Source organism: Vombatus ursinus, unplaced genomic scaffold, assembly GCF_900497805.2.
Source record: "Vombatus ursinus unplaced genomic scaffold, bare-nosed wombat genome assembly UNPS02010193.1, whole genome shotgun sequence".
Taxonomy (NCBI): domain Eukaryota; kingdom Metazoa; phylum Chordata; class Mammalia; order Diprotodontia; family Vombatidae; genus Vombatus; species Vombatus ursinus.
This window is the reverse complement of record NW_020949971.1, coordinates 5,678,789-5,704,176: the sequence shown is the minus strand read 5'-3', so window position 1 is coordinate 5,704,176 and position 25,388 is coordinate 5,678,789. Positions and strand designations below refer to the sequence as shown.

The window sequence follows — 25,388 nt, the reverse complement described above, 5'->3', positions numbered from 1 at the left end:
GACCTGTACTTCGTACAGAGGGTGTAGACCTGTTCTAATGGGGAAGGGGACAGAAAGAAGACAAATGTCACACAACTCCATTTCCCTTGGAGGCCAGAGGTGGAAAGAGTGGCAGAGCCAGAGATTCTTTGATGGCTACCCAAATCCGGGGGCTCTGGGCATGCCTATTAGCAAGCTGGTGAGGCCATAGCAGGGAGACTTAGAAAGGCCCTTTGAGATGAAGAAACTGAGGCCCAGGGATCTGAGCCTCATGCCATTCCCTCCTGGGCTGAGACTGGGCCTTCAGTCTCACTGGCTCCACTCACTAGGATGGGAACCAGACGGGCTTCTCTCCCTGGACAGGGTACGAGTCTTTGCCTTCCTATGAGCCTCATTTTCTTCTGTCAAATGAAAGGATTGGTCTAGATTGGCCTATGAGGCCCTTTGAGGCTCTCAAACTATGAATCCATGAGCTGGTTTAGCTTTCAGCTACCTTCAAATTCAAGTCCATAATGATTTATGAAGCCTGTTCTACATACCAGGCCCTGCGCTAAGTGCTGGGGGTACAAAGAAAGACAAAACACAGTCCATGCTCTCAAGGGGCACAGGCTGATGGAGGAAGCACCCTTCTAACAACTATGTACAAACAGGTTAGAGACAGGCTAAACTGAAGATAATGAGCAGAGGGAAGGCAGCGGAATCAACAGGGATTGGGACAGGCTTCCTGTAGGAGGCGGGCTTTGAGCTGGGACTTGCAGGAAGCCAGGAGGCTGAGATGAGGGGGGATGAGGGACACCCAAGGAAAATGCCTTGAGTCAGGGAAGATGGAGCGTCTTAGATAAGGATCAGAAATTAATCAGAAATAATTAATTAGATATATTAGATTATCTGTTATTATATATAATCATTATATATCGTATGTTAATATATATTAGATGTATAAGTAATAATAATTAGTTAGAAGTAAATTAATGAAAGGAATTAATCTTTTTACATGTGTGTGGGTTTCCTTTTTCATCTCTGCCTTCAGACGCTCTTCCAGCCACAGACAAACATCTACGAAACCCTGGCTAAGGACTGCGTGGCCAACGGCTGCTGCGTGAACCTCTTCGTCTTCCCCAGTCAGTACGTGGACGTGGCCTCGATGGGCCTGGTGACCCTGCAGACGGGAGGCACGCTGTATAAATACAACAACTTCCAGGTAATCAACCCAAGAGCAGATGTTTCCTCCAGAGGCCATGGGCTTCTCCCATTTTACTGGGTTTCTGGCTCCTCATAAGTTTGCGGGTTCTGCCCCCTTGTGGGCGGAACACAAACCAGAGATGGAAAACAGACCAGAAACACACAGAAGGGTGGTCTACTCCAAACCCCTCCCTTGACACAAGAGGAAAATGGGGCCCAGAGAGGTTGAGGGAGTGGTCTGCGGTCACTCAGGTGATTTCAAACCTAGGTCTTCTGAGCCCGGGTCCAGTGCCCAGGCCCCAGAATATTGGGTACGTGTTCATTTAGCCAGAGTAAATGGAATCATGTTCACCAACAGGATGGAAAGTGAATTTAGTGTACTAGACAGTTATGTAGAGTTGTGTACTTTAACTGAAGAAAATCAGGATCATCGAAGGGTAGTGAATGGACAGTCGATCTCAAAGGCAGGAAGGCCTGGGTTCAAATCCCGCCTCTGACTCATGCTGGCTTCACGCCCTGAACAGTCACGTCGCACTCAGTGCCCCAGCCATGTCGTTAAGATTCTAGTTTGCAGAGGTGGTGTGGACCTACGTTGGTAGAGGAGTGTCCCCAACCAGACCTCCTTCAGCCAGTGGCATCGCAGGTCTGGGGGGAGGTGGGGGAAACAAAGCTAGACCATGGGGTCACAAGCTTGACTGGAAGGATTTCTGGAGCTTGTCAAGACCACCTTCCTGATTTGGCAAATAAGGAGAGAGAGGTTAGGCAGCTTCAGAGACCCTGAATTGGAATTCGGCATCATCTCTCCCTGTGTCCCCAGGAAGGCCACTCTATCTCTTTGGGTCTCAGTTTCCTCAGCTGTCAAATTAAGGCACTAGCCTGAATGATTCGAGGTCCTTCACATCTCTCAGTCTAGAATCCTATTGCACCAAAGTCTCACAGGTGGCAGGGAAGGGGCAGAGGCAGCGTTGACCTCAGGTCCTCTGACCCCAAATGTGGTGGCTAAAATATCAACATTGGCTTCAGTAAGATAACTGTTACCCAGTTACCCAGTTTTTATTTCATTAGAGATACTTTGGGCAAATGAAAACCCAACGTCCTAATGGTCCTGTGAGTTCATCAATGGGAATTTGCTCCAGAGATCACCATTCGTACGTGGGCACGCTCCTGTCCGGCGTTTCGAGAGCCCTTTATGAGCAAGGCCCATTGGTGGGCTGTAGCTACCCACAGTGCATCCCAAGGTACAGGCGGCCTTCCTAATTCGAGCCTGTGAGAGCCAGCAGAAGCCTCTGGCCATTCACGTGGCCTCCCTCTCCCTCACCACACGACCAGCCCATCTTCTTTTCCTGTCCCACATTTCCCTGCTGACATCTCATACTTCGGTTTTTCAGACTTCCTCAGTGGTCTTGTTCACACCTACCATGACTGTCCTCTGTGTTGTGGCTGAGTTGTTTCAGTCATGTCTGACTCTTTGTGACCCCCTTTCAGGATTTTCTCGGCAGAGATACTGGAGTGGTTTGCCTGCAAACCAGTTCATTTTACAGATGAGGAAACCGAGGCAAATGGGGTGAAGTGACTTGCCCAGGGTCACACAGCTAGTGAGTGACTGAGGTCAGATTTGGACTCGTGAAGATGAGTCTCCCTGACTCCAAACCCAGCGCTCTGTGCACTATGGCGCCCTCGAGCTGCCCCACTGTCCTCTTAGTGATGCTCTTTTTTTTTCTATAAGATCGCCCTCATGACGTGGAGGGGACCCTGGATCCTCAGAGACAATGCCAAGGGAACGTAAGCTCAGGAAGGCTCTACCATGCTGGAAGGTGGTCCTTGAGGATGGTCCTAGGAACAGATTAGCTGAGATAAGCAGAGAGCCTGAGACCCAGCCCTGGGTCATTGGGTCGCGAATTCTTTGGCCGTAGAAATACATGAAATGAAAATTACCAAATGGGCAGTAGAATAAAAAGTGAATTAAGAGTGCTTAGCACATCCAGTGATTGGCAGCAAAGTGAATATCCAAGAGCCCTAGCTTTGGAAAGAAAAGGCAAGGTTGTGCTGGAGTCAGCTACACCAAGCGTCCAAGAGCTGTTGTCTGGTTGTCGGAGTGAGTGTTTACACCTTGGAAATTGGCAAAAGCCACAAACCAGGGCTCAGTTGATTGTGTTGTTGGTTGTCTAGATTTGAGAAAGTGATGGAGAAAATGTTAATGATGCTGATCAAACTGAAAAGTACATCCCCAATTTTCAGAGAGCTGGTTGTTAAACATTTACCAGCACACCCCTGAGGACAGGTTGGACTAGTTGATTTCTTGGGTCCTTTCTAGTTCTAATGTTCTGCAAAAGGCAGAAAACATCCCCAAAGAAGAGGGCCCAAAAGGGCATCTTCCCCCAGCACTCCTGGGAGATGCATCCTGGGCCGTGCATGGTCAGAGGTCTCTCCCTCAGCAAGGCTCCTCTGCTCCCCCCATCCTCCACAAAGCTGTGTCCTCCCAGGGATTTTGTCCACTCAGCCTGGGGTGGGTTTTCCCACTTTCCCCAAGAGGATTCTTTGCTTTCCTTTCCTTGTGTGAAATGCTGAATGGCAGAGCCAGGGTCCGCTTGATTACTCCCTGGCCAGGCTAGGAGACACCCAGACGCAGAGCAAACACTGCTCAGTTGTGATTTCAGAAACTATTTCATAGGCGTGAGGATGGTAGCTTAGCAAACAGGGATACACAAGGTTAAAATATGAATGAAACATGCTGCTAGACAGGGCAGCAGATAGAGCACACAGCTGGAGTCAGGAAGGCCTGAGGTTGAATCTTGTCGCAGACACATGCTAGCTGTGTGACCTTAGGCGGGTCACCTAACCTCTTTGGGGTTCAGCTTCTTTGTCAATAGAACTTTCACCTCTGCTTCTATGATTCTATCCAGTACCCACTGTATACAGGTATTATGTTAGACACTAGAGAGAAAAAGTTAAAACTAGAAACAACCCCTGCCTTTAAGGAGCTCGGTTCTCAGCACGGAGCCTCGGTTTTCTCTCTGTAAACTGAGGTCATCGGACCAGGCGACCTCTAAGGTCCTTTTCAGCGCTAACATTCTAAGATCTGTGGAAGTTAATTGTTTCATCCTTTAGTCTCCCCACCTGTAAAATGGGAATAATGGTGCCCATTCTGACCCTGACCTCCCTGGAGTGTTGTAATCGTAAACGTCTGTGTGTTTCTGGTGGGGTCTCTTCTTGTGCTTTTCCCACTCGTGGGTGGACGCTGACGGAAGGAATTTTTTTTTTCAGAAGCACTTGGACAGCCAGACGTTCTTGAATGACCTCAGGAGCGACGTCCAGAAAATTACAGGATTTGACGCTATCATGAGGGTACGCACCAGCACAGGTAAGTGTTGGAATCCCAAGTGGGGCGGGGGGCTACTCGACTTGGGCATTGGCCTAATCTCTGAGCCTCAGCGTGGCCAGGTCATCTGAGTACATGGGGCCTCCTGTAGGGAGTGTGGGTACACCTGATCCAACTCCACATTCTTCCCTGTAAATGGACAGAGTTGGGTGAAGTCATCTCAGAATCGGTGACCCCTAAGATGAGAGCCCCTGTGATCTGTGTTTGGCAGAATCGATTCCATGCGATTGAGGCTGACTCAGTCCTCTGTAGGGACAAGAGTCTCTCTTCCGTCAAAACGAAGGAAAGAGTTGTCAGAATAGACAAATTTTGTTTTCTCTCCTTTCTGGAGTTAACTTAAAGATGTTTGCATCATGGCATTTAAAGTTCGAAAAGATCTCACCAGCGTGGAATGATGGACTTAGAGTCAGGAAGACCTGGCTTCAAATCCCTGCTCAAACATTGGGCAAGGCAATTAACCTCTGTCTACCTCAGTTTTCTCATCTGCAAAATGGGAATAATAGTAGCATCTACATCCTAGAGTTGTTGTGAGGATGACATGAGATAATATTTATAAAGTGCTTTGCTAGTCTCAAAGGGTTATAGAAATGCTAGCTATTATTAGATAATAATAAAAACAATGATAATAATAATGGTAAGTTAGGACAAAAAGAAATGAGAAATAGATGTTGACTCAGCATACAAATAATGAGCTCTAGAAAGGAGTCTTAAAAGTTACGTTCTTTGGTGAGTCAACCACTATGCGTCTGTTAGGGCCTCAGTTTCCCCATCTACAAAATTAGGGTTGGATTCTGTGACCTCTACGGTCCCTTCTAACACTAAGTCAATGTTCCTATGACCCTAGGCCAACCCCCTCATTGAACAAATGAGGAAATTCCCCTCGCCACGGGATGGGAATGATTTGCAAAGACTGCCCAGCTAACACGTAGCAAAGGCAGGGTTGAACACGTGGGCTCGTGCTCCAAATCCATCTCTCCGCTGGGCATGGAACCCGCTTTTAAAGGAGAAATGAGCCCCTCAATGGCAAACTGTATTGCATTCCTTACTTTCTAAGCCTAGAAATAAAGAGTCAAGACGTGCTGGCAGTGTGGCCACTGGGGGAAGGAAGGCATGGACGGCCGGCCAGTGTGACCGCAGTGATGGAGGCCGGTGCCACCGATGACCTTCACCTTCTCAGAATGTTCTCTGTGTGGGTGATCAGGTCTTAGAAGAACAGGAGCGTGCCCTCTGCCTGGGCATAGAAGGACACCAAGCCCCTGACAGATGCTCCCATGCTTGTCTGAATCAGTGTATGTGGAAGAGGAATCCCCATCCTCCCGCGTGTGGCTATTCATCCCATTAGTGCAGCTTGCCATCCATCCGTGCTTTCTCCAACTGTGTGACTCTTGTCCCTGTTCTTTCAGTCAGTCAGTCAACAAGCATTTATTAAGGACCTACTATGAGGCAGGCACTCTGCAAGGAATCAAAGGCAAAAATGAAACAATCCCTGCCCTCGAGGAGCATAGATGCTCCCGAGAAATGCAGGTCCGTCATAGAGACTCCACCCAAAGTACTGGAGGCTCAGAAAACCCATAAAAACAGGGAGAAAGGAGGGCGGTGGGGTCAGCTCAGCCAAGAATTCCTGTTTTCTGATTCCAGGCTTCAGAGCCACCGACTTCTTTGGTGCCATTTACATGAACAACACGACAGACGTAGAGATGGCCGGTGTGGACTGCGACAAAGCCGTGACGGTGGAGTTCAAGCACGATGACAAACTGAACGAAGATAGCGGCGCCCTCATCCAGGTGAGAGGCTGGCTTGGCGGCCCACGTCCCTCTACCCCTCACTGGGCACACAAAGGGAAGGCGGAAATACCCCAGCCCTGCTAGGGCTTAGCTTCTTCTGGTAACCTACTGTCTTTAAAAAGAAAAAAAAATGTATCGCTGTCACTTGGTTTTGACTCGCCCATATTTCCCTCTGTCTACCTCCCCCCTCTCCTGAGAGCATACATTTTACTAAATTTATATGTCACTGGCTTTTAAGGCCAAACTCTGGCTTTTCTCTATTCACAGGGTATTTTTTTTCCCAAAACTGTTGGAGGCTGAATTTGAACTCGGGTAGATGAGTCTTCCTGACTCCAGGCCTGGCACTCTATCCACTGTGCCTCCTAACTGGCCTGATACTGGGGTGACATGGGATTACAAAGACTAAAAAGAAAACAGTCCCTTCCTCAAGGGATATACATTCTCTGAGGTTACACATCAAGGTACCAGGTGTGCTGGTAAATGTTTTAACAACCAGCACCTGGGGGGGGGGGGATGGGTGCACAGTTTGCATTAATATTGCCTCTATCACTTTTTTAAGTCTAGATGATCAAAAATGATAAATCCAGCCCTGATTGGTATTATTTACCCATTTCAGAACTGCAAATGCTCACACTGAACATTTAACAACCGGCTTTTGTGAGCCTCCTCACACTCCTATTACAACACATAATAGTAATCATTTGAGGTGGGAGACAACTCTAAGGGGATTAGGGAAGGCTTCTTGTAGGAGGTGGCTCTAGATTCTAGCCTTAGAGGAAGATAGAAATTCTAAGAGATGGAGTGAGGAAGGCACGCATCCCCAGTGAAGTTAAACCAGAAAAGCTTAACAGAAAGTAAAGAATTTGCTAATTGTTCTTCCCTCATCTCACATAAAACACTGAGTTCTGAATGAAGGATGTCAAGCAGGCAACCTGCAGAGGGGCTTGGAATAGAATTGAATAGCATTTATTAAGCACTCACTGTGTGCCTTGCACTATACTGAGCATGGAGAGTATGAATGGAAAAGTGAGGGATCCCTGCTACCTTAAGGAGCTTCCATTCTAATTAGGAAAGGCAACACAGTGCTTGCAACAGTGCAAAGTAGGCACCTAATAAAAGTTTATTGAATGAATGAGTAAATGAATGAATGAATGAATGAATATATAAATGAGTGAATGAATGAGTGAGTGAGTGAATGAGTGAATGAATGAGTAAATGAATGAATGAATGAGTAAATGAGTAAATGAATGAGTGAATGAATGAATACATAAATGAGTGAATGAATGAATGAGTGAATGAATGAATGTGTAAATAAATGAATATATAAATGAGTGAATGAATGAGTGAATGAGTAAATGAATAAGTGAATGAATGAATGAGTGAATGAATGAGTAAATGAATGAATGAATGTGTAAATGAGTGAATGAATGAGTGAATGAGTGAGTAAATGAGTGAGTGAATGAATGAATATATAAATGAGTGAATGAATGAGTGAGTGAGTGAGTGAATGAATGAACGAACTATAGACCAGCAAGCTAAGCCTGTGGCCTTCCCCTTGCCTGTAGTGTGCCGTGCTCTACACAACCATCAGCGGTCAGAGAAGGCTGAGGATTCACAACACCAGCCTGAACTGCAGCAGCCAGCTGGCAGACCTCTACAAGAGCTGTGAGACGGACGCCCTCATCAACTTCTTTGCCAAATCAGGTAAAACCCATCTCCCAGAAGGGAAGCTGCACCAGCTGGGGGTCCGGAGGTGTTTGTTTGATGGACAGATCCTCTCTTCCCTAGAATCCTGCCCGTGACTGAATATACTCTGGAGCTCCCAGTGAGGGACCAGCCTGTCTCAGTGGAGACACTATGGAGGCCACTGGATCTGTGCCTTCCTGACACAGGGCACCGTGGAACAGCTGCCCCAGCCAGTGGACCTGTGGTCATGGGGGCTCCTCTTCCCTTCCCATTGCCTGATTGGGGATTTTCCTTCCCCAGTCTCCTGCCGTCTCAGTCTGCCCATCCACAAGTTTCTTCCTGGGAAAAAGAAAAGAAGCCTTTGGAAGGGCAGCCCAAGAGTGAAAGGGCATAGAGACCACTGGGCTTGAAGTTAGGAAGACCTGGGTTCAAATCCCACTTCAGACGCTTACCAGTTGTGTGACCTGGACAAATCACTGAGCCCTCCCTGTGCCTCCTTTTCTTCAACTCTAAAATGAGGGGGGTGGACTCAGTTGCCTATAGGGATCCTTCCAGCTGTAATATCTATGATCCTTTGAACTGCTGGGAGGCCCTGCTTCAACAGCAGCCTTAACAGATAGAGAGCTGGACCTGGAGTCAGGAAGAGCTGAGTTCAAATCCAGCCTCAGATCCTTACTCGCTGTGTGACCCTGGCCAAGTCACTTACCACTGTCTGCCTCAGTTGCCTCAGCTGTCAAATAAGGATAATAATAGCATCTGCCTCCCAGGGTTGTTTGAGGATCAAATGAAATTAAATTGGTAATGCGCTTAGCACAGTGCCTGGCACTGAGTAAATGATCATTTCCTAGCTAGTTCTCCATCTCCATGTCTTATACGTCCCTCAGACCCTTTTTCACTCTCTGCCCCAGAGTGCCCACCCCTGAAATGTCCTCCCAACCTCCCCCACCCCCCTCCTTTTGGCCTCTTTTCCTTAAGAGAAGGAAACCACCCCCAGGCACTTAGAACTGGGGCTGGCAACACCAAGGGGAACCCTGAGTGTATATTCCCTAGAAAGACTGAATCCAACTCCATTTCATTGAAAATAGAAGCCTAGGGGCAGCTAGGCGGCACAGTGGATAGAGCACCGGCCCTGAAGTCAGGAGGAACTGAATTCAAATCCAGCCTCAGACCAAACACTTGACACTTACTAGCTGTGTGGCCCTGGGCAAGTCACTTAACCTCAGTTGCCTTAGGAGAAAAAAACAAAAACGAAAATAGAAGCCTTGTTATGTGTGACCCTCACTTCTACGGTTCATTCTTGGAGGGCTTTCTACCCTACTAGCTTGTGCAGTATGATGCCATGCCCTATCCCAGAAGCCCAATCTGCATTTAAGATATCGTTTCTGTGGAGAAAACAGGCCAGGGGTCTAAGCCACAGACACAAATGCACTTTAGGGCCACAGTTCAGGAAAGTTGGGGCTGTCTGGACAAGCTCTCCCTTCCAGCGAATAATAATACCTCCATTACCTGTTTCCCAGGGTAATGGTGAAGCTCAAATGAGAACAAGTAGGTGAAAGTGCTTTGCAGCCCTCTGGGCACCAGAAAGCAGAAATTCAGCCTAGGAACTGGACCTCGCAGGCATCACAGACATCAACGGGGCTGACGTCCCCATTCTGCAGATGCAAGAACTGAGGCCTGGACAAGTGAAGTGGTCTGCCCAAAGTCACACAGACGGGCAGTCAAGAGCAGAGCTGGGACTGTCCCCAGGTGCTCCGCCCCCAGATCCAGGATTCTCACCTCTACACCAAGGGGGCTTTACCTTTTTGGTGTTCTGCACCCCCTTCAGCACTCTGGTGCAGCCGTCCTAGTATAATGGATGCATAAAATAAACTGCATAGGATGACAGGGAAAACCAATCCTGTGCAAACACAGCGAGTTCACAGGTACGGAAGGACTGTCACCTGCACCAGCAGAGGGAGCCAAAGAGCTGAAGCAGGAAATTCTTGGCCAAGCACTTGGCGGGGTCCCAGAGCCCTAACCTGGAAGGGCGCTTGGGGACCATCTCACCGGGTGCCTGTACAGAAGCGTCCTCTCCCCATCCCTAACAGCCTCCGCGACAGCTCGGCCTGTAGGAAGTTCTTCCTGACCTTGAACCTCTCTCTGCCTCCACCTTGCACCTTGTTCCTAGTTCTAGGGACCAGACAGAATAATCCAAATCGCTCCTCTACTCCACAGCCCTAACGATATTAGAAGACAGCGACCGCGTCCCCTCGGTCTTCTGTTCTCGGGCTAAACACGCCCAGTGCCTTCAACCAGGCCTCCCCAGCGTGGACTCAAGTCCTTTCGCCATGCTGGCTGCCCTTGCCTGGGAGCTGCCCAGCTTATCGTGACCTTCTTAACATACGGCACCCAGTTGTTGTTCAGTTGTTTTTCAGTCATTGCCAACTTCTCTCTGACCCCATTTGGGGTTTTCATGCAGAGATATTGAAGTGGTTCGCCGTTTTCTTTTTCAGTTCATGTTGCAGATGAGGCAAGCAGGGTTAAGTGACTTGCCCAGGGTCACACAGCTAGGAAGTGTCTTGGGCCAGATTTGAACTCTGGAAGATGAGTCTTTCTGACTCCAGGCCTAGCACTCTATCCAGTGCGTGGTACCCAGTACAGAACAGAATACCCTAGATACGGAAGGACCAGAGCAGAGGACCATGGGAGCGTCACTTCAGTGGTCCTGTGCCTCTCTTAAGGAAGCCTATGTCCACATTAGCTTAGCACACGAAGCATTTTGGGAACTTTGCCTCAGGATTCCAAGGTCTTTGACCCAGAGCCGTCATGGACTCCAGAGGCCAGTACAGATGAAACTGAGACTTGGCAAAATTAAGCACCTTGCCCGAGGTCACATAGGAAGGACTTGAACCCAGGTCCTCTGAATCCAGTCGGTGATCTTGCCGCTGGGCCCCCCTGCCTCGACGTGATCCATGAATGGGAGGTGCTGCAGTGCCTCCAGCCTGAGTGGTTTCATCATTTCCACAACCACAGTAACCTTCCACGCTGTTATAGAAGGTCTCTGAGATTCTGCGGCCCCATCCTGACCACTTGGTGGCCACCCTTTGGGCACTGAGTATGGACCCGAGCTAGTGGGGCCCTTCACCTGACCTTTCCAGCTTGAAAGAACCTGTGGGAGCCAGCGTCTCCCAAGCACTGCCTGCGAAGGCCAGGGTCGCCTCAGTGCCACCAGAGGCCTGGGAGGAGAGCTTGGGTGAGGCTGCAGCTCAGATCGCCATCAGCAAAAATCGCTATTCCATCTTCCATCAGGATGCCAAAACTGACACTGGGCGTTTTAATTGGTGTGAACAGTTTGGGGCAATTGAGGTAGCCAGTTACCTGGTTCTCAGGTCCCTCATCACCACACCTCTAAGGAAAAGCAGACAAGGAAGGAAGAGAAGAAATGCAAACTCAGTCTGTTCGGGTTCCGGAATAGTGGGATGCTGGGCTTCTCAGCTGGAGCTGCAGAGCTAAATCTAAATGCTTTGGGGTGTTTTCTCTGCTTTTGGGTGTCCGTCTCTAAGTCTTGTGTCCTTTGCCTTATTCTACTTGTAGCTTTCACGGCGGTTCTCACACAGCCCCTGAAGACGGTCCGGGACATCCTGGTGCATCAGACTGCTCACATGCTGGCATGTTACCGCAAGAACTGTGCCAGCCCCTCAGCTGTCAGCCAGGTGAGGGAGACCGTGCCCGCTCAGGAATCAGAGGAACCAAACATTTGTCCGTCCGTCCAGTCACCTAGAGAGCACTTAGCCTTGCACAGCCCAAAACAGCAGCATGGCCATTCCCTAAAGACGGAGATGGGGGGTTTCAATGTTCTAGCCATGGCCTTAGGGTTTACACCATAGACGTGATCCACGTCGTTTCATGAAATGTATAACCCACCAGGTGGTGCTGGCGAGCAAGACAGGCTGAGCTGACAATCATCCCCCAGCCCACAATACTGTCTGCGCCTGCCCAGAGGATTGCTCCAACGCCCAGGCTTCCAAGCAAATCACTGTCCCTACCCTCCCCACGCCTCCCCCAGACCTTGCTTTGGCAGGGACGTAGTTTTCTTTTCATTCCCAGAGTGCACTGCTTTCCCAGGGAAGGAAGAAATGATACTTTCCTGCCTTGTCATCCACTCCTGGGAGTATCCCTAGTTCCCTAGGAGTATCTTGACCACAGATTCTTTGCCAACACCTCCCTCCATCCTTTGTTCTAGCAGCTCCATCCCTCAGCTCCCATATCAGAACCAGATAATCCCTTATCTCCAGAAAGGAGAATCTATGCCCACTGGGCAGCTAGGTGGGACAGCAAATAAGGAAGACCCGAGTTCAAATTTGGCCTCAGACATTTACTAGCTGTGTGACTCTGGGAGAGTCACTTAACCTCTGTCTGCCTCAGGCTCCTCGACAGTGAAATGGGGGTACTAATAGCACCTCCCTCCCAGGGTTGTTGTGAGGATTAAATGAGATAAAATTGTAAAGCATGCTTATCCCTGTGCCTGGCACACAGTAGGTGCTTAGTAAATGTTCCCTTCCTTCTACCCTATCTTATCTTTAGATCTGTATACTAGGTAAAATACAACCATTTGGGTTTCTTCACAAGTTAAGAGCTGTAGAAACAGAAGCTTGCATTTAGGACAATGGTCAATATTTCCCAAACCATGGATGGAAGGTGGCGGTCTAGAATGGGTCCTTCCACCTAGCGTTTGGCTCTGTCCCTGAAGAAAGAGGGATGGGGAGGAGAGAGGATGCCACCTCTCCTACTCAATTGGCAGTGCCAATTTCACCCAGAACATAGATCGCCCATTTTTGTTGTGTCACGTTCAGTTGTGTCTGACCCTCCATGATCCCATTTGGGGTTTCCTTGGCAGAAATACTGCTGTGGTTTGCTATTTCCTTCTCCAGTTCATTTTACAGATGAGGAAACTGAGGTACGCAGGGTGAAGTGACTAGCCCAGAGTCACACAGCTAGGAAGTATCTGAGGCTGGATTTGAACTCATAAAGATGAGTTTTCCTGACTCCAGGTCCGGTACTCCATCCACTGTACCACCTAGCTGTCCTTCCAAGGTCAGAAAAGACCATCAAACAATCCCTTTCTCTTTTCAGCTCATCCTGCCTGATGCCATGAAGGTATTCCCAGTATATATGAACAGTCTGCTAAAAAATTGCGTGCTACTCAGCAGACCGGAGATCTCAGTGGACGAACGAGCCTCTCAGAGGCAGCTGGTCATGTCGATGGACGTTGCAGACACTCAGCTCTTTTTCTACCCACAGCTTATACCAATAGTAAGTGTACAGCATCAGCAGAAGGGGGTGATGTCTGCTCTTTCCATAGACCATTTCTAAGTCTCATGCATCAAAATAGGGAAGTCGGGGCCATGAATGCCTGCCAGGCATGTTTTGGGATTTGGGGGAGACTTTACCTGTGCATCAAGATGTAGTCACAAAAGTTGGGAGAGGGGAGATAAGGAGAGAGGGTGATGGGGTGTTTGGGGGACTTAATTTTCCTGAAAAACTCCATATGATTCATGTAATTTCACCAAGTTGGAACTCCTCAGCCAATTAAGTACTCGGGTTACCTGAACAAACATTCCTTAAACATCTGCTCTGTGCTCGATACCAGGGACAGAGACAAAACCCCAAGTAATAAGCCCTGCGCTTGATTAAGGAGCTCACATTTTCTTGGGGTGGCAGAGGGGGTGCAGCATGTTCGCAGAAAAGTAAATACAAAGTGATTCAAAGTCATTCCAAGAGTGAGACAGCGCCAATAATAACTGGGCGAAAGGGATACTTCTAACGTAGGAGGGGGCTCCTGGACGCTGCTCTGAAGGAAGCTTTCTGTTAAGTTTAAAATTCCAGACAGGCTGGAGACATCCGGTTCTGCTGTTCAGCAGCTAGCATCTCTACTGCTCACACTGGTGACAACAATTCTTGTGCGTCAGTGAACACACACACACACACACACACAAGTGTGTGATGGGTATTTGCCACCATGCAGGTGCAGAAACCACAGGTCAGGCAGGAAATCAGCCTGAGCAGCCTTGCCTCTGCAAGACGAGCATCCCAAAAGACCATTCACAGCCCAATGAAGGACAACATACTTTAAGAGAGGTTGCTTAGTGGTATTGATCATACTTGACCTTGGGATAAGTAGAATAAATAAAACCATTGTAAGGCACTTGGGGAACATTCAGTTCTTGGAGAATTTGGCCTGGGTGAGTCTAGCTGAGAATGACCAAAGGATTCATCTTTAATCCAGGAATTTTTAATTTGGGAGTTGGATCAGGGGTTCAAGCAAAAATCATGTAGCTTTTGCTTGAATGCTTCCAGGGATGGGTGAGCTTATGATTTCAAAAGGACATAAAGCTGGTTATGCCCAAATAACTTTCAAATCACTGGTTCTCCAAGTGTGGTCCAGGGTTCCCCTGGGGTTCCTGAGACCCTCTCAGGGGTTTCCCAAGGTTAAAATGACTCACAATAATACTAAGACATTTTAATACAGCAGATGTAGATTGATGTGACCCACATAAACAAAAGTTCTTTGGGGGAGGGGCTTCCATTTTTGAGAGTACAAAGGGGCCCCAGTTCAAAAAGTTTGAGAAGCCTTCCTCTGGGTCTGCTTTTGTTTCCACAGCACACAATGGATGTCAAGAGTGAAACTCTGCCAGCTGCCATTCGCTGCTCTGAAGAGCGTCTCTCTGAAGGAGGGGTATTCCTATTGGTCAACGGGCTTCGGATGTTCCTGTGGCTGGGAGTGAGCACGCCACCAGAGTTGATTCAAGGAATTTTCAATGTGCCCTCCTTTACACACATCAACACAGATGTAGTAAGATTCATTTTTCCTTTGGGGGTATGATAGAGATGGAGGAGTGGGGAGAGGGTTGTGGCTGAAATTCAAAATAAAAACCTTTCCATCTTCTCCATTTAACATTCATCCGTGGATTACAGAAAGGAAAAACCACCAACACCCATAGTTCTGCATAAGAAATAGATTGTAATATGTAGGCCAAGGCTGAGGGAGGAAGTGTAGGGGAACTAGGTATTCAATAATCTTATATGATGACCATGCAACAGGCAATTTTAGTCCATCGCATTCAGATCTCCCCAACGTGTAATGAAACACGCAGCTGTCCTCTTGTATTGGAGAAACAAAGTTATTCTAGAGAAGAGGGTGCCTGGGTCTCTAGATGAGCTGCAGAGATGCTTTTTCCTTTAACAGCCCGACCCATCACTGCCAGGCATCTGCTGAACCACTGCAAAGTAGAACAATTATTGTGACCAATATGATGCTGAACTGTTTCCAGGCACATGTCCCCGGAGGAGGGCTGGATCCACAGCACATGGAGAGATCTGGGGCTGACTTATCATTTGCATGACACTTTGTGCCACAGTGACTTCCAAATGTGCAGGGATGTCAAGCCACACCATCTTGTCTTGTGAAATTCTTGTCTAGGTCCTCCCATAAATGCACAGTAAAGAATCCACTCAATATTCTGAAGGCCTTCCTGCAGGTCTCCTAAACTTTCTGTAGTAACAGTGTGGCTTTTGGCCCATCCAGCCATTAGCCTTTCTTTTCACTCTGTGAATGACCTTCTTCTCCTAATCATGCATTTCCTGGATAATATCCTTTCCACCAATTTTTGTATACGTCATGATGAGTGATATATTGTAACCCATTGGGGCCCAGGATGCAGTTCTTCATTGTCTTTGGATCACCTGCCATTTTTATTCTGTGGAGATTGTAGTGTTCCATGGCTCACCTTATCACCAGAAGAACCCCAGCCTTTTCACTATAAGAATGCGTAATCACTTTAAATATAATTAATGGTAAATAGCTTACCAATGTAGTGTAGTAAAAGAGGGCCAAATCTGGAGCCAAAAGTTCTGGGTTCAAATCTCAGTTCGATTACCATATGTGTGACCTTAGGCAAGTACCTTAGTTTCTTCAATCCTCAGTTTCCTTATTTGTAAAATGAGAATCTGGCTAGATATATTTCCAAGGTTCCTTCCAGATTTATCTCATGTGAACAGATGATAAAATTTAGAAAACCTTAAGAGCGTACTTTTAATCATAAGAAAATGAAAGATCATTGAAGAGGAAACCATCTCCCACTAAGGAGACCGAGACAAAAAAAAAATCTAGAATGCAGCAAGGAAAGGCAAATGAACCTAAGAAATATTTTTACCCAGTTTAAGGAAGAAATACTACAATTCCTCCATTATTCTACAGGCTTTTATTCATTGCCTATTATAGGGCAGGCACAAGGAACAGAAAGCCAAAAACCAAACTAAAACAAATTAGACCTTGCCCTCAAATAACTGGTATTCTACTGAGGGAACCACATGTACACAGCTAAACCAATACGTAATATATCCAAAGTCAGTTTGTGGGAGGTGGGGAATCAGGCCAGGCCTCCTGCAGGAAGGGGCACATGGATTGAGCCTCGAAGGACCATTATACTTAGGTTCATTCCACATAAGTAAAAACTAAGGTATGCCGATTGTCCAGAAAGTTAGCAGATGAGAGAGGCCGGGGCTGACACTTTTGTTCACAACACACTGATTTATTTAACAGATGCCACCTGCCATCCTCGGAGGGACTGTTGTTAGTACTTTGAACTAGAATGCCAGAATCTCAGAGCTGGCAGGGACCTCAGGGGTCCCACCCTGTCTCACCCATTCAGACCAGGATTCCCCTCGATGACATACTGGTCAGTGGGCATCCAGTCAGAAAGCATACACAGGACTTCCCAGCATCTTCAAATAAAAGCCCATCTTAATGGTACATACACACACACAAAGTGGCACTTTGAAGTAATGCTGCATTACCCACCTCTCTTACAACTTATTTCTGACAACAGCATTGGTCATTGTTTTGCCTGTGAATCGTAGTTCTGGGGTTCATGTTAAAGGTTCCCCAGATCACTCCTCTGGTACATGGGTGATAGATGATGTCTGTGCTCTTGGCACTCTCATGCCAGGAGTCAATTTTAGGATAGTTCTGAGCGTTAATGGGAGAAACCTGAACAGTTTCCTATTATCCTTAGTGGAACGCATGAAGATATATGACAGCTCCAGAGTCCACACTCTCGAGCCTCATTTATCCAGCTGAAAAATTCAGTCTAGCAAAGTTTGTTATGAAGATGTAATAGTGGTCATTCAATGCAGTCATTCTACCTCTACCTTAATCCCACGCCTGTGAAAGAAGCCTTGACTCCACAGAAGGGGAATAAAAGACCTTTCCCCAGCAACATCACTTTGGGTTTTTCCACCTAGACAAGAATGACGAGAGTCAATGAATGGATGGATGAATAAGCCTTTATTAATCGGTTACTCCGTACCGAGCACTATGCCAAGTGTCGGAGGTACAAAGAGAGTCCCTGACCTCCAGGAGCTCACAGTCTAACGAGGGAGACCACACTCATAGGGAAGACTTGAAGAGTGAATTGCACAAAAACATCCTTAGAATAAAATATGGTGCCTCTGTGTCAATTCCACTATGTACCCATGTCAGAGTGCCAGAGGAGGATTGTTTACCTGATACAAAGAGAAATCACTGTTTCCCTTTTGGAACTTTATTCCAGAATTGATGGGATTATTCTTACTGTCGATTTTCCCCCAAAAAGATAATTCTCTTATTTCCGTGGTAAGAGTGGTAAATATGAATGCAGAAAGGAGTTCTAAGTCAAGTTAACACTTCAGTCATTGTCCATTTCAGAAGTCCAACCCATCTGTCTCAATGCCAGCTAGGTATAAACACAGTCCTTTCAAGTAGGTTCACTTGAACCTTAAATTTGAATTATCTTAATGCAGACATCACTGCCTGAGGTGGGGAGTCCATACTCTGAGAAACTCAGATTGACCATGAGTAATATCCAGAAGAAGCAGCCGTATTCGATGAAGGTAAGGAATCAGTTTTTCATTCTTTACATATTTCATTACTTTAACGTAATCTAAATCTGATCAGTAAACCAATCAACACATCAAAAAATCTGACAGTATTTTCAGTGTTCTGCACCCACGGACCTCCACCTTGCCATCATGATGGGGGGGCCAGAGTATCTTCTCCTACCTCTTCATTGGGTCAAGCTTGTTCTCTGTAACTTTTGCAGTATTCATTTTTGATTGGTTTGTGCTTTTTCTTCCCACCTCATTTAACATGGCTGCTATACTTTTATAACGTGGCCTTTAGAAGGAGCCTTTATATATACTATCATCTCAAAGCCTATCCGGCTATCTGTCATCACCTAAAGGCAAACAGAATAAAGACTGTAGTACAATTTCAGAATAAATCTGCAGTCACATGAAGCTCTCCTTCGTGGTCTGGAACAAAGGGATAAAGTTAACAGATCTGAAAAGGAAAGTCTTTTCCATGAAAATATCAAGCTACCAAGGCTTCAGTCATCACCCGAGAGTCATTAAAGGATATCAGGCTGTAAGGTTTACCAAGTGCTTTCTTCTGATCAGGGGTACCCTAGAGCTAGCTCCAGCCAGAGAGCTAATCTTTAGTGTGAGCGTTTACACCTTGAAAATCAACCAATGACACAGATCCAGGCTTGATTTACTGTTTTGTTGATTGTCTCAACTTAGAGGCGTGATGGAGAAAACTTTAATGTTGAAGATTAAACCCAAACGTGTACAGTGCAAACCTTGAGGTAGTCGTTAAACATTTACCAGCACACCCCTGGAATTATTTGACAATGAGAAAACCAATGCTCAGAGAGGACCATAAGATCATAGATATGGAGCTAAAAAGGAGGTCGTGTACCTTTTTTTTTTCCTATCATGGACCCCTTGGGCCTATGGGTCCCTTCTCAAATCATGTTTTTCAGGGCATAAAATACATAGCACCTGAAAGGAAACCACAGAGGAGAGAAAATAAAGACATAATTTTTTTCCGACTCACATTCACAGACTCAAATTTAAGAGGAAGCTGAGCTCCCGTGAGATGCAGATCACGCGGACAGGAGTAAGGAGTCGGGGTGCTGAACCCACGCCCCTCAGCCTCAGCTCACTGGCCCTCACTGTTGCTACTCATTGCAAGCCCTGCAGCAGTGACCAACCTGACTTTTCTAGCCATGACCTCTGGGAAGCCGCGGTGTCCAGGAGTTCTCCACTTCCCAACTGGTCACACAGCAGCTAAATAGATTAGTCGGATGATCTCAAATGAGTCTGGCTTCCCTTCATCCTCCTGTCTAAGGAGGATGTCTAAGCTGCTCACAGGCATTTGGCTTACTAAAGACGGTTCAAGGGCTCAGCCTTCTCTCTCACTTGGGGCAGTCCTTCAGACCAAACCTAGATTGGTTTTCATCAGACCCACACCTTTGAGTATCCCAGTATCCTGGTGGCTTCCAGGTTTTTTGGTGTCCCGCCTCAAACATGGCACCGGGCTGTATCTAGCAGAACCATACCTCCCAATGCCCCAGATACTATGCTTATTTTTTTTTTATTTCCCATGATATCTTCCCCCATGTTCCTCTCCCTCCCCTTCCAGAGAGCTATTTCCTATAACAATTTTTTTTAAAGAAAAAAATAAGAGGAAGATAAAATTTCAGCAAAACCAATGAATACAGTGGAAAAAATTATTGTATGCAGTATTCTACAACCAAGGACTATCACCTCCCCACAGATGCACGGAGTGGAGGAAAGGTTCTCCTCCATCTCTTCCTCGGGGCCACGCTTATTCTAATTTCACAGCATTCTTTTTTTGGCTGTTTGTGGTAGTAGGTCTTCTCTTGGCCATTGCTGTGGTCATGCTCCTCTTGGTAAGGTGGGACAGCACTCCATGGAGAAGAGCTCTGCTCTTCTCCACATCACACTTGGCTCCTACTGGCCGACCTCACAGCTAATTAAAAGCCATGAGGTTTTGGTTTTGTTTTTTACAGAAATGCCAAAAAGCCATTTCTTCCCCATCTTGTGCTTGGGTAGTTGACTTTTTTTTTTTTTTTTTAAAAAGCTAGTGCAGAGGCAGCTGGGTAGTGCAGTGAATAGAGCACTAGATCTGTAGTCAGAAAGAGCCGAGTTCAAATCTGTCCTCGGACTCTGACCGGCTGTGTGACCCGGGGCAAATTACTTAACCTCTATTTGTTCAGTTTCCTTATCTGTAAAATGAGGATAATAACAGCACCTACCTCACTAATCAAGTGAGATAATATTTGGAAAGCACTTAACACGCCACCTAGCATATAGTAGGTGCATAATAAATGCTTATTTCCCAGAGATCCAAGTTTTTGGGATGAGAACTCACTATCTGACAAAAACTGCTGGGAAAACTAAAAAGCAGACTGGCAGAAACTAGGCATAGACCAACATCTCACACCATATACCAAGATAAGGTCAAAATGGGCACATGATTTAGACATAAAGGGTAATATAAACAAATTAGGGGAGCATGGAAAAATTTACCGGTCTGACCTATGGATAAGGGAAGAATTTATGATCAAACAGGAGATAGAGAGGATCATGAGAGGTAAAATAGATAATTTTGATTACATGAAATTTAAAGTTTTGCACAAACAAAACCAATTTAACCAAAACTAAAATGAAAACAAGAAACTGGGGAGTAAAAATTTACAGTAAGTTTCTCTAATAAAGGCCCAATTTCTCAAATATGTAGGGAACCGAACCATACTGATAAAGAATAAAAGCCATTCCCCAACTGATAAATGACCAAAGGATATGAACCGGCAGTTTTCAGAAGAAATCAAAGCTATCAATAGCCATATTAAAGAATGCTCAGGTCACTAATAATTAAAGAAATGCTAATTAAAACAACTCTGAGGTAACCCCTCATACACATCAGAATGGCTAACATAGCAGAAAAGGAAAATGACAAATGCTGGAGGGAATGTGAGAAAATAGGGAAACTAATGCATTGTTGGTGGAGTTGTGAACTGATCTAACCATTCTGGAGAAGAGTTTGGAACGACGCCCAAAGGGCTATAAAACTGTGCATACTCTTTGACGCAGCAATACCACTACCAGGTCTGTATCCCAAAGAAAAAGAAAAGAGCTATATTTACAAAAATATTTCTAGCTATTCTTTTTGTGATGGCAAAGTACTGGAAACTGAAGGGAAGCCCATCAGCTGGGGAATGGCTGAACGAGTTGTAGTATATAATTGTGACGGGACGCAATTATTGTGCTGTAAGAAATGACGAGCAGGAGGGTTTCAGAAAAGCCTCGGAAGACTTGTCTGAACTGATGCAGAGTGAAGTGAGCAGAACCAGATCATTGTACATATTAACAGCAATATTGTAATGACGATTAATCATGAAAGACTTAGTTACTCTGATCAATACAGTGAACCAAGAAAATTCCAAAGGATTCACAATGAAAAATACTATCCACCTCCAGAGAGAGAACTGGTAAACTCTTGAGTGCAGATTGCATGCTGTTTTTTCACTTTATTTTTCTTCCTTCTTTTCTTTCTATTTTTGCAACATGGCTAATATAGAAATGTTGTCCTTGACTTCAGATGTATGATAGGTATCAATTTGCTTGCTTTCTCAAAGTGTGGGGGAGGAGCTGGGAAAAGGAGAGAATTTGGAGCTGGGAAAAGGAGAGAATTTGGAACTCAAAAAGAATGTTTAAAAACATTAACAAATGATAAGGAAAATGGAATCATAAAATTAAATTCAATAAAAAAAAACTTATTTCCTTCCTTCCTATTTAATTTCATCCTGTTAGAATATCAAGACCTTTTTTTGATACCAGCATACTGGCTAGCCCAACCAGCTTTAAAAAGAAGAGCATAGGAAGGAACAGGAAAGAAAAAAAAAAAGGAGGGCTATAAACCATCGAAATGGGGCAGGAAGGACAGGGCCAGCATAATGGCTGTCTCCTCTGCCTGATCATGTTTTCTAGGCTTTGAGGGCAATTAGGCCTATCTGTCTTCCTCACGCTCATGACGATGGAAATTCCACCAGCTTGTCCCCCAATTAACTTTTTTAACTTAGGTAACCATCCGCCATTTTTAAAACTCTAGACATCCTGGTCAGGAGAGGGGATTATTTTTAAGCTTACAAACATTGCCCGAGCGCTCTGATGACTATTCTTTTTTCCAGCTTACCATCGTGAAGCAGCGCGAGCAGCCAGAGGTGGTTTTCCGACAGTTCCTAGTGGAAGACAAAGGTCTCTACGGAGGAGCATCTTATGTGGATTTCCTTTGCTGCGTCCACAAAGAGATCTGCCGGCTTCTGAGCTAGAAGAAGCTGGCCTCTCCATCCTTTGGCTTCTTTCCATATCAAAGAGGATGATATCCCCGTGGTCACTGTCCTGAAGGAGGTTTTGCTTCGGGCTTTCCTCAAGGCTTCCTTCCTGTACAGTTTCTGGTCTCTGAATCTACATTGCTCATCTTCTCTATCTAGTGGCCTATCGAGCCGTGTTCAGGTATCCAGCTGAAGACGGACAGGATGGTCAGTCCTGAAATATAGGGAAAGCACCTATATCTGATGGCAAATTTTAAAACTCTTCTCTAAGTCTATGCATTTCATATGAGGCAGAGTTTACAGGACTCATTCTCAATTCTTTCTTTTCTTTTCCATTCCTATAAATTATAAAGATGTATAGATGTGTGGAGGGAGAGGAGATCCTGGTACCTTTCCCATTGATGATATAGGAAGAACCACCTTCATTTTCATATGGTACTTAATTTTGTAAAAGACTTATTTTTCCATTCCAAACTCATTTTTCCATTCAATGGCAAACATCTACACAGCCAGTCTAAACAAGTTTTAGACTCTGGCAGAGAATCTTGTGTGCATTCAGCAACTTTTCAGAATTACACATTCTAAGTTGAACCTTTCTCTCCATTCCTTATTTTGTCCATAAAACTGTCAACATTCTTAATGGTTCTTTGTACAATTTTGACGGTTTCTACCTGTATATAAAGGGATCTTAATTAATAGAGATAAATCACTTCATATGTCTTGTCCATCAAATATAGGTAGCATTAAGCATTTTCTCAAAGGTAAACATACTTTGGGATTGAGAAAACAAGGAAGAGAGCAGCAGCCTGGCCAAGTGAATAGAGAGTTGGCCTTTGGCTTAGAAAGATCTGGGTTCAAGTCCTGCCGCTGACACATACTGGCTGTGTGACTCTGGGTGAGTCACTTATCCCCCAGGCAATTCTCAAGAGTGTAAGTAAAGAAGGTGCTCACCAGCATGGGTAGAGTGAGTTTCTCCCCAAAATTCCCTTGACCAACGCAATCATAGATCGAAAGAAAAAAAGGCAAGGAAAGGTACTCAGTTATTTGGATGGATAGACTTAACAAAGAAATTGTTAGTCATTTCTTACAGACCATTAAGGGTCTACAATTAAAACAAACTTCCTAAATGTTTTTTTTTTCTTAAATTCTATTGACAAATTTTTTTTAAATTCTTCACAAAGCCAAAACGACTCATTATTAAACCACAGGGTTTGCCTGCCATTTTTAATCCAGGGCTAAAGGATTTACCCTTTTAGGACCCCATCTCCCCTCCATCCCCCTTGGATTCAGCCTTCTCCGTTAACTGGCTTTACAGAGGTGCAGGGGCATCTTCACCCCGTTCATGTTCATCGGGCACACGTGGATCAGAAACTTCTACCAGCCTGCCTGCCCCGGATGCGGATGAAGCTCCATTGACCCTGAGGAGCAGCCACAAATCAGGCCTATTCCACACTCCACGGAGAACCATTTGGACCTGCACATCTTGCTCTGAAGGGACTTGTGGTCTTCTGAAAACCTTTTAGCCAAGCTCCAGGGGGAGAATTAAGTTGCCTTCAGTCCCTCCTTTGATGCACCTGGACCGCAGCCCTTGGAACACCTCAAGCGTCTGCACTGCCTTCCTGCTGTGTGGTGCTGTTGCTGATGTTAACAGGAACACGGCTGCCTCTCTACCACCCTATCGCAAGGCAGCTCCACCCCTGCGGTTGGTTACCCATCACAACTCAAGCCAACCGCAGAGAATAAGCCTTAACAGGTTCAATCTACATGTTTAACTAAGGAGAGAAAAACATTTGTTGTGTTAAGTGCAATTCATTATGTACTAAAACCTAAAGGATTTTTACCAGCAGTTTAAAACATAACCAAAATGAAATGAATTTTATTAAAACATTTTCATCGTATGTTTGTCCCCTTTCTTTTTGGTCACGTAAGCATAAGAAAGATCATTTTGCCAGCTGTGTGGAGAACAGACTGGAGAGAGGGGAGAATTGAGACAAGATGTGTTTCTACTACCGTTGTGGTAGTTTCGAGGGAATAGTTGGAGTAATGCAGGGTTGTGGTTTGGCAAGAAGACAAAGGATTCAAGAATAAAGGGTGACAGTGGATAGTGTAGAGTTAGACTGGTTACCAAGAGTTCAGGAGATGGTGGCCCAAGGTTCTTCACCTTTGTGTCCTAGAACCTCTTGGTAGTCCAGTCTCAGAATAATGTTTTAAAGCACATAAAACAAAATGGAATCCCAAAAGGAAAAAAACAAAACCCACAGCCCACAATTATATTGGAATAGTCACCAATTTAAAACAAGTTGCCGGACTGAGGGTTAAGAACCTCTGATGAGGTGATGGCCTGCGAAAGACCTGTGGTTGGGGGAAGGATCCTGAAGGTAATTTAAGGATGAATAGACATAGGAGGCGTATCAAAGCTAAGGAAAGTGAGACCAGGAGAGGTTAAGTAACTGGCCCAAGGTCAACAGAACCAGATCTGAACCAACATGCTGACTCCAAATGCAGTTAAACCTGACTGTTCAGGGCTGACCTGATGACTCTGGCCTGCGGCCTACTCCTCAGATGCTTCTCAACTCACTCCAAATTTTACTTATTACTAAGGTTTTTTGGATAGTAAGGGAAGGTGAAAAGTGCTGGTGGGAGGAAGGGCAGAATAACTTCACCTTTCCCTAATGATTGTGCCACTTTGTACCTAAACCCCAGAATCTGTAAAATTTGAATTTAGTCTGAGCTTGGTAGTAAGACAAGATATTCCATTTAAGACAGAGTAATACTCCTATTAACAAAACAGGTGCAAAGGCAAACTTCCTCATAAAAATTACATCCTGAGAGGTAGGAATTCCAAATCTCTCCAACCCATTCCTTATTTCCCTCCAGAGAACACCCAAGTTCTCCCTCCTCCAGAATTGCTAGAGATTAAACATCCTACAAGACAGAGTACTAAAGGTGAAGGAAGAAAAGGGCGGAAGCTGAAAGAAAAAGCATTTCTTAAGCACTTGTAAGGAGCCAGGTAGTGCTCAGCACTAGGGATAGACCCAAAGTGCCAAGATCGTCCCTCTTCTCAGGGGTTTCCCTTCTACTAGGGAAAGACAGCACAGAAGGGAATGGTGTCTGCAGGCCCAGGACTGAGCTGGTCCACAGGACAGTCGAGGGGCAGCCCTC

General features: G+C 45.7%; 1 protein-coding gene across 2 annotated transcripts in view; it reads left to right on the top strand.

The window, feature by feature from the left end:
• Nucleotides 1-24,124, top strand: part of SEC24D (SEC24 homolog D, COPII coat complex component) — a 105,930-nt gene extending 81,806 nt beyond the window's left edge. The window contains exons 14-22 of one of the 2 annotated variants that reach the window (XM_027853645.1): nt 1,010-1,180; nt 4,429-4,522; nt 6,179-6,324; nt 7,890-8,028; nt 11,584-11,702; nt 13,123-13,302; nt 14,651-14,842; nt 17,830-17,919; nt 22,083-24,124. In XM_027853645.1, coding sequence (XP_027709446.1) covers nt 1,010-1,180; nt 4,429-4,522; nt 6,179-6,324; nt 7,890-8,028; nt 11,584-11,702; nt 13,123-13,302; nt 14,651-14,842; nt 17,830-17,919; nt 22,083-22,223 — 1,272 coding nt within the window. In that variant the 3' untranslated portion in view covers nt 22,224-24,124. Of the gene's footprint in view, nt 1-1,009; nt 1,181-4,425; nt 4,523-6,178; nt 6,325-7,889; nt 8,029-11,583; nt 11,703-13,122; nt 13,303-14,650; nt 14,843-17,829; nt 17,920-22,082 lie in introns of both variants that reach the window. The other variant, XM_027853644.1, reaches the window with a different exon arrangement.
• Nucleotides 24,125-25,388: the final 1,264 nt, after the last annotated feature.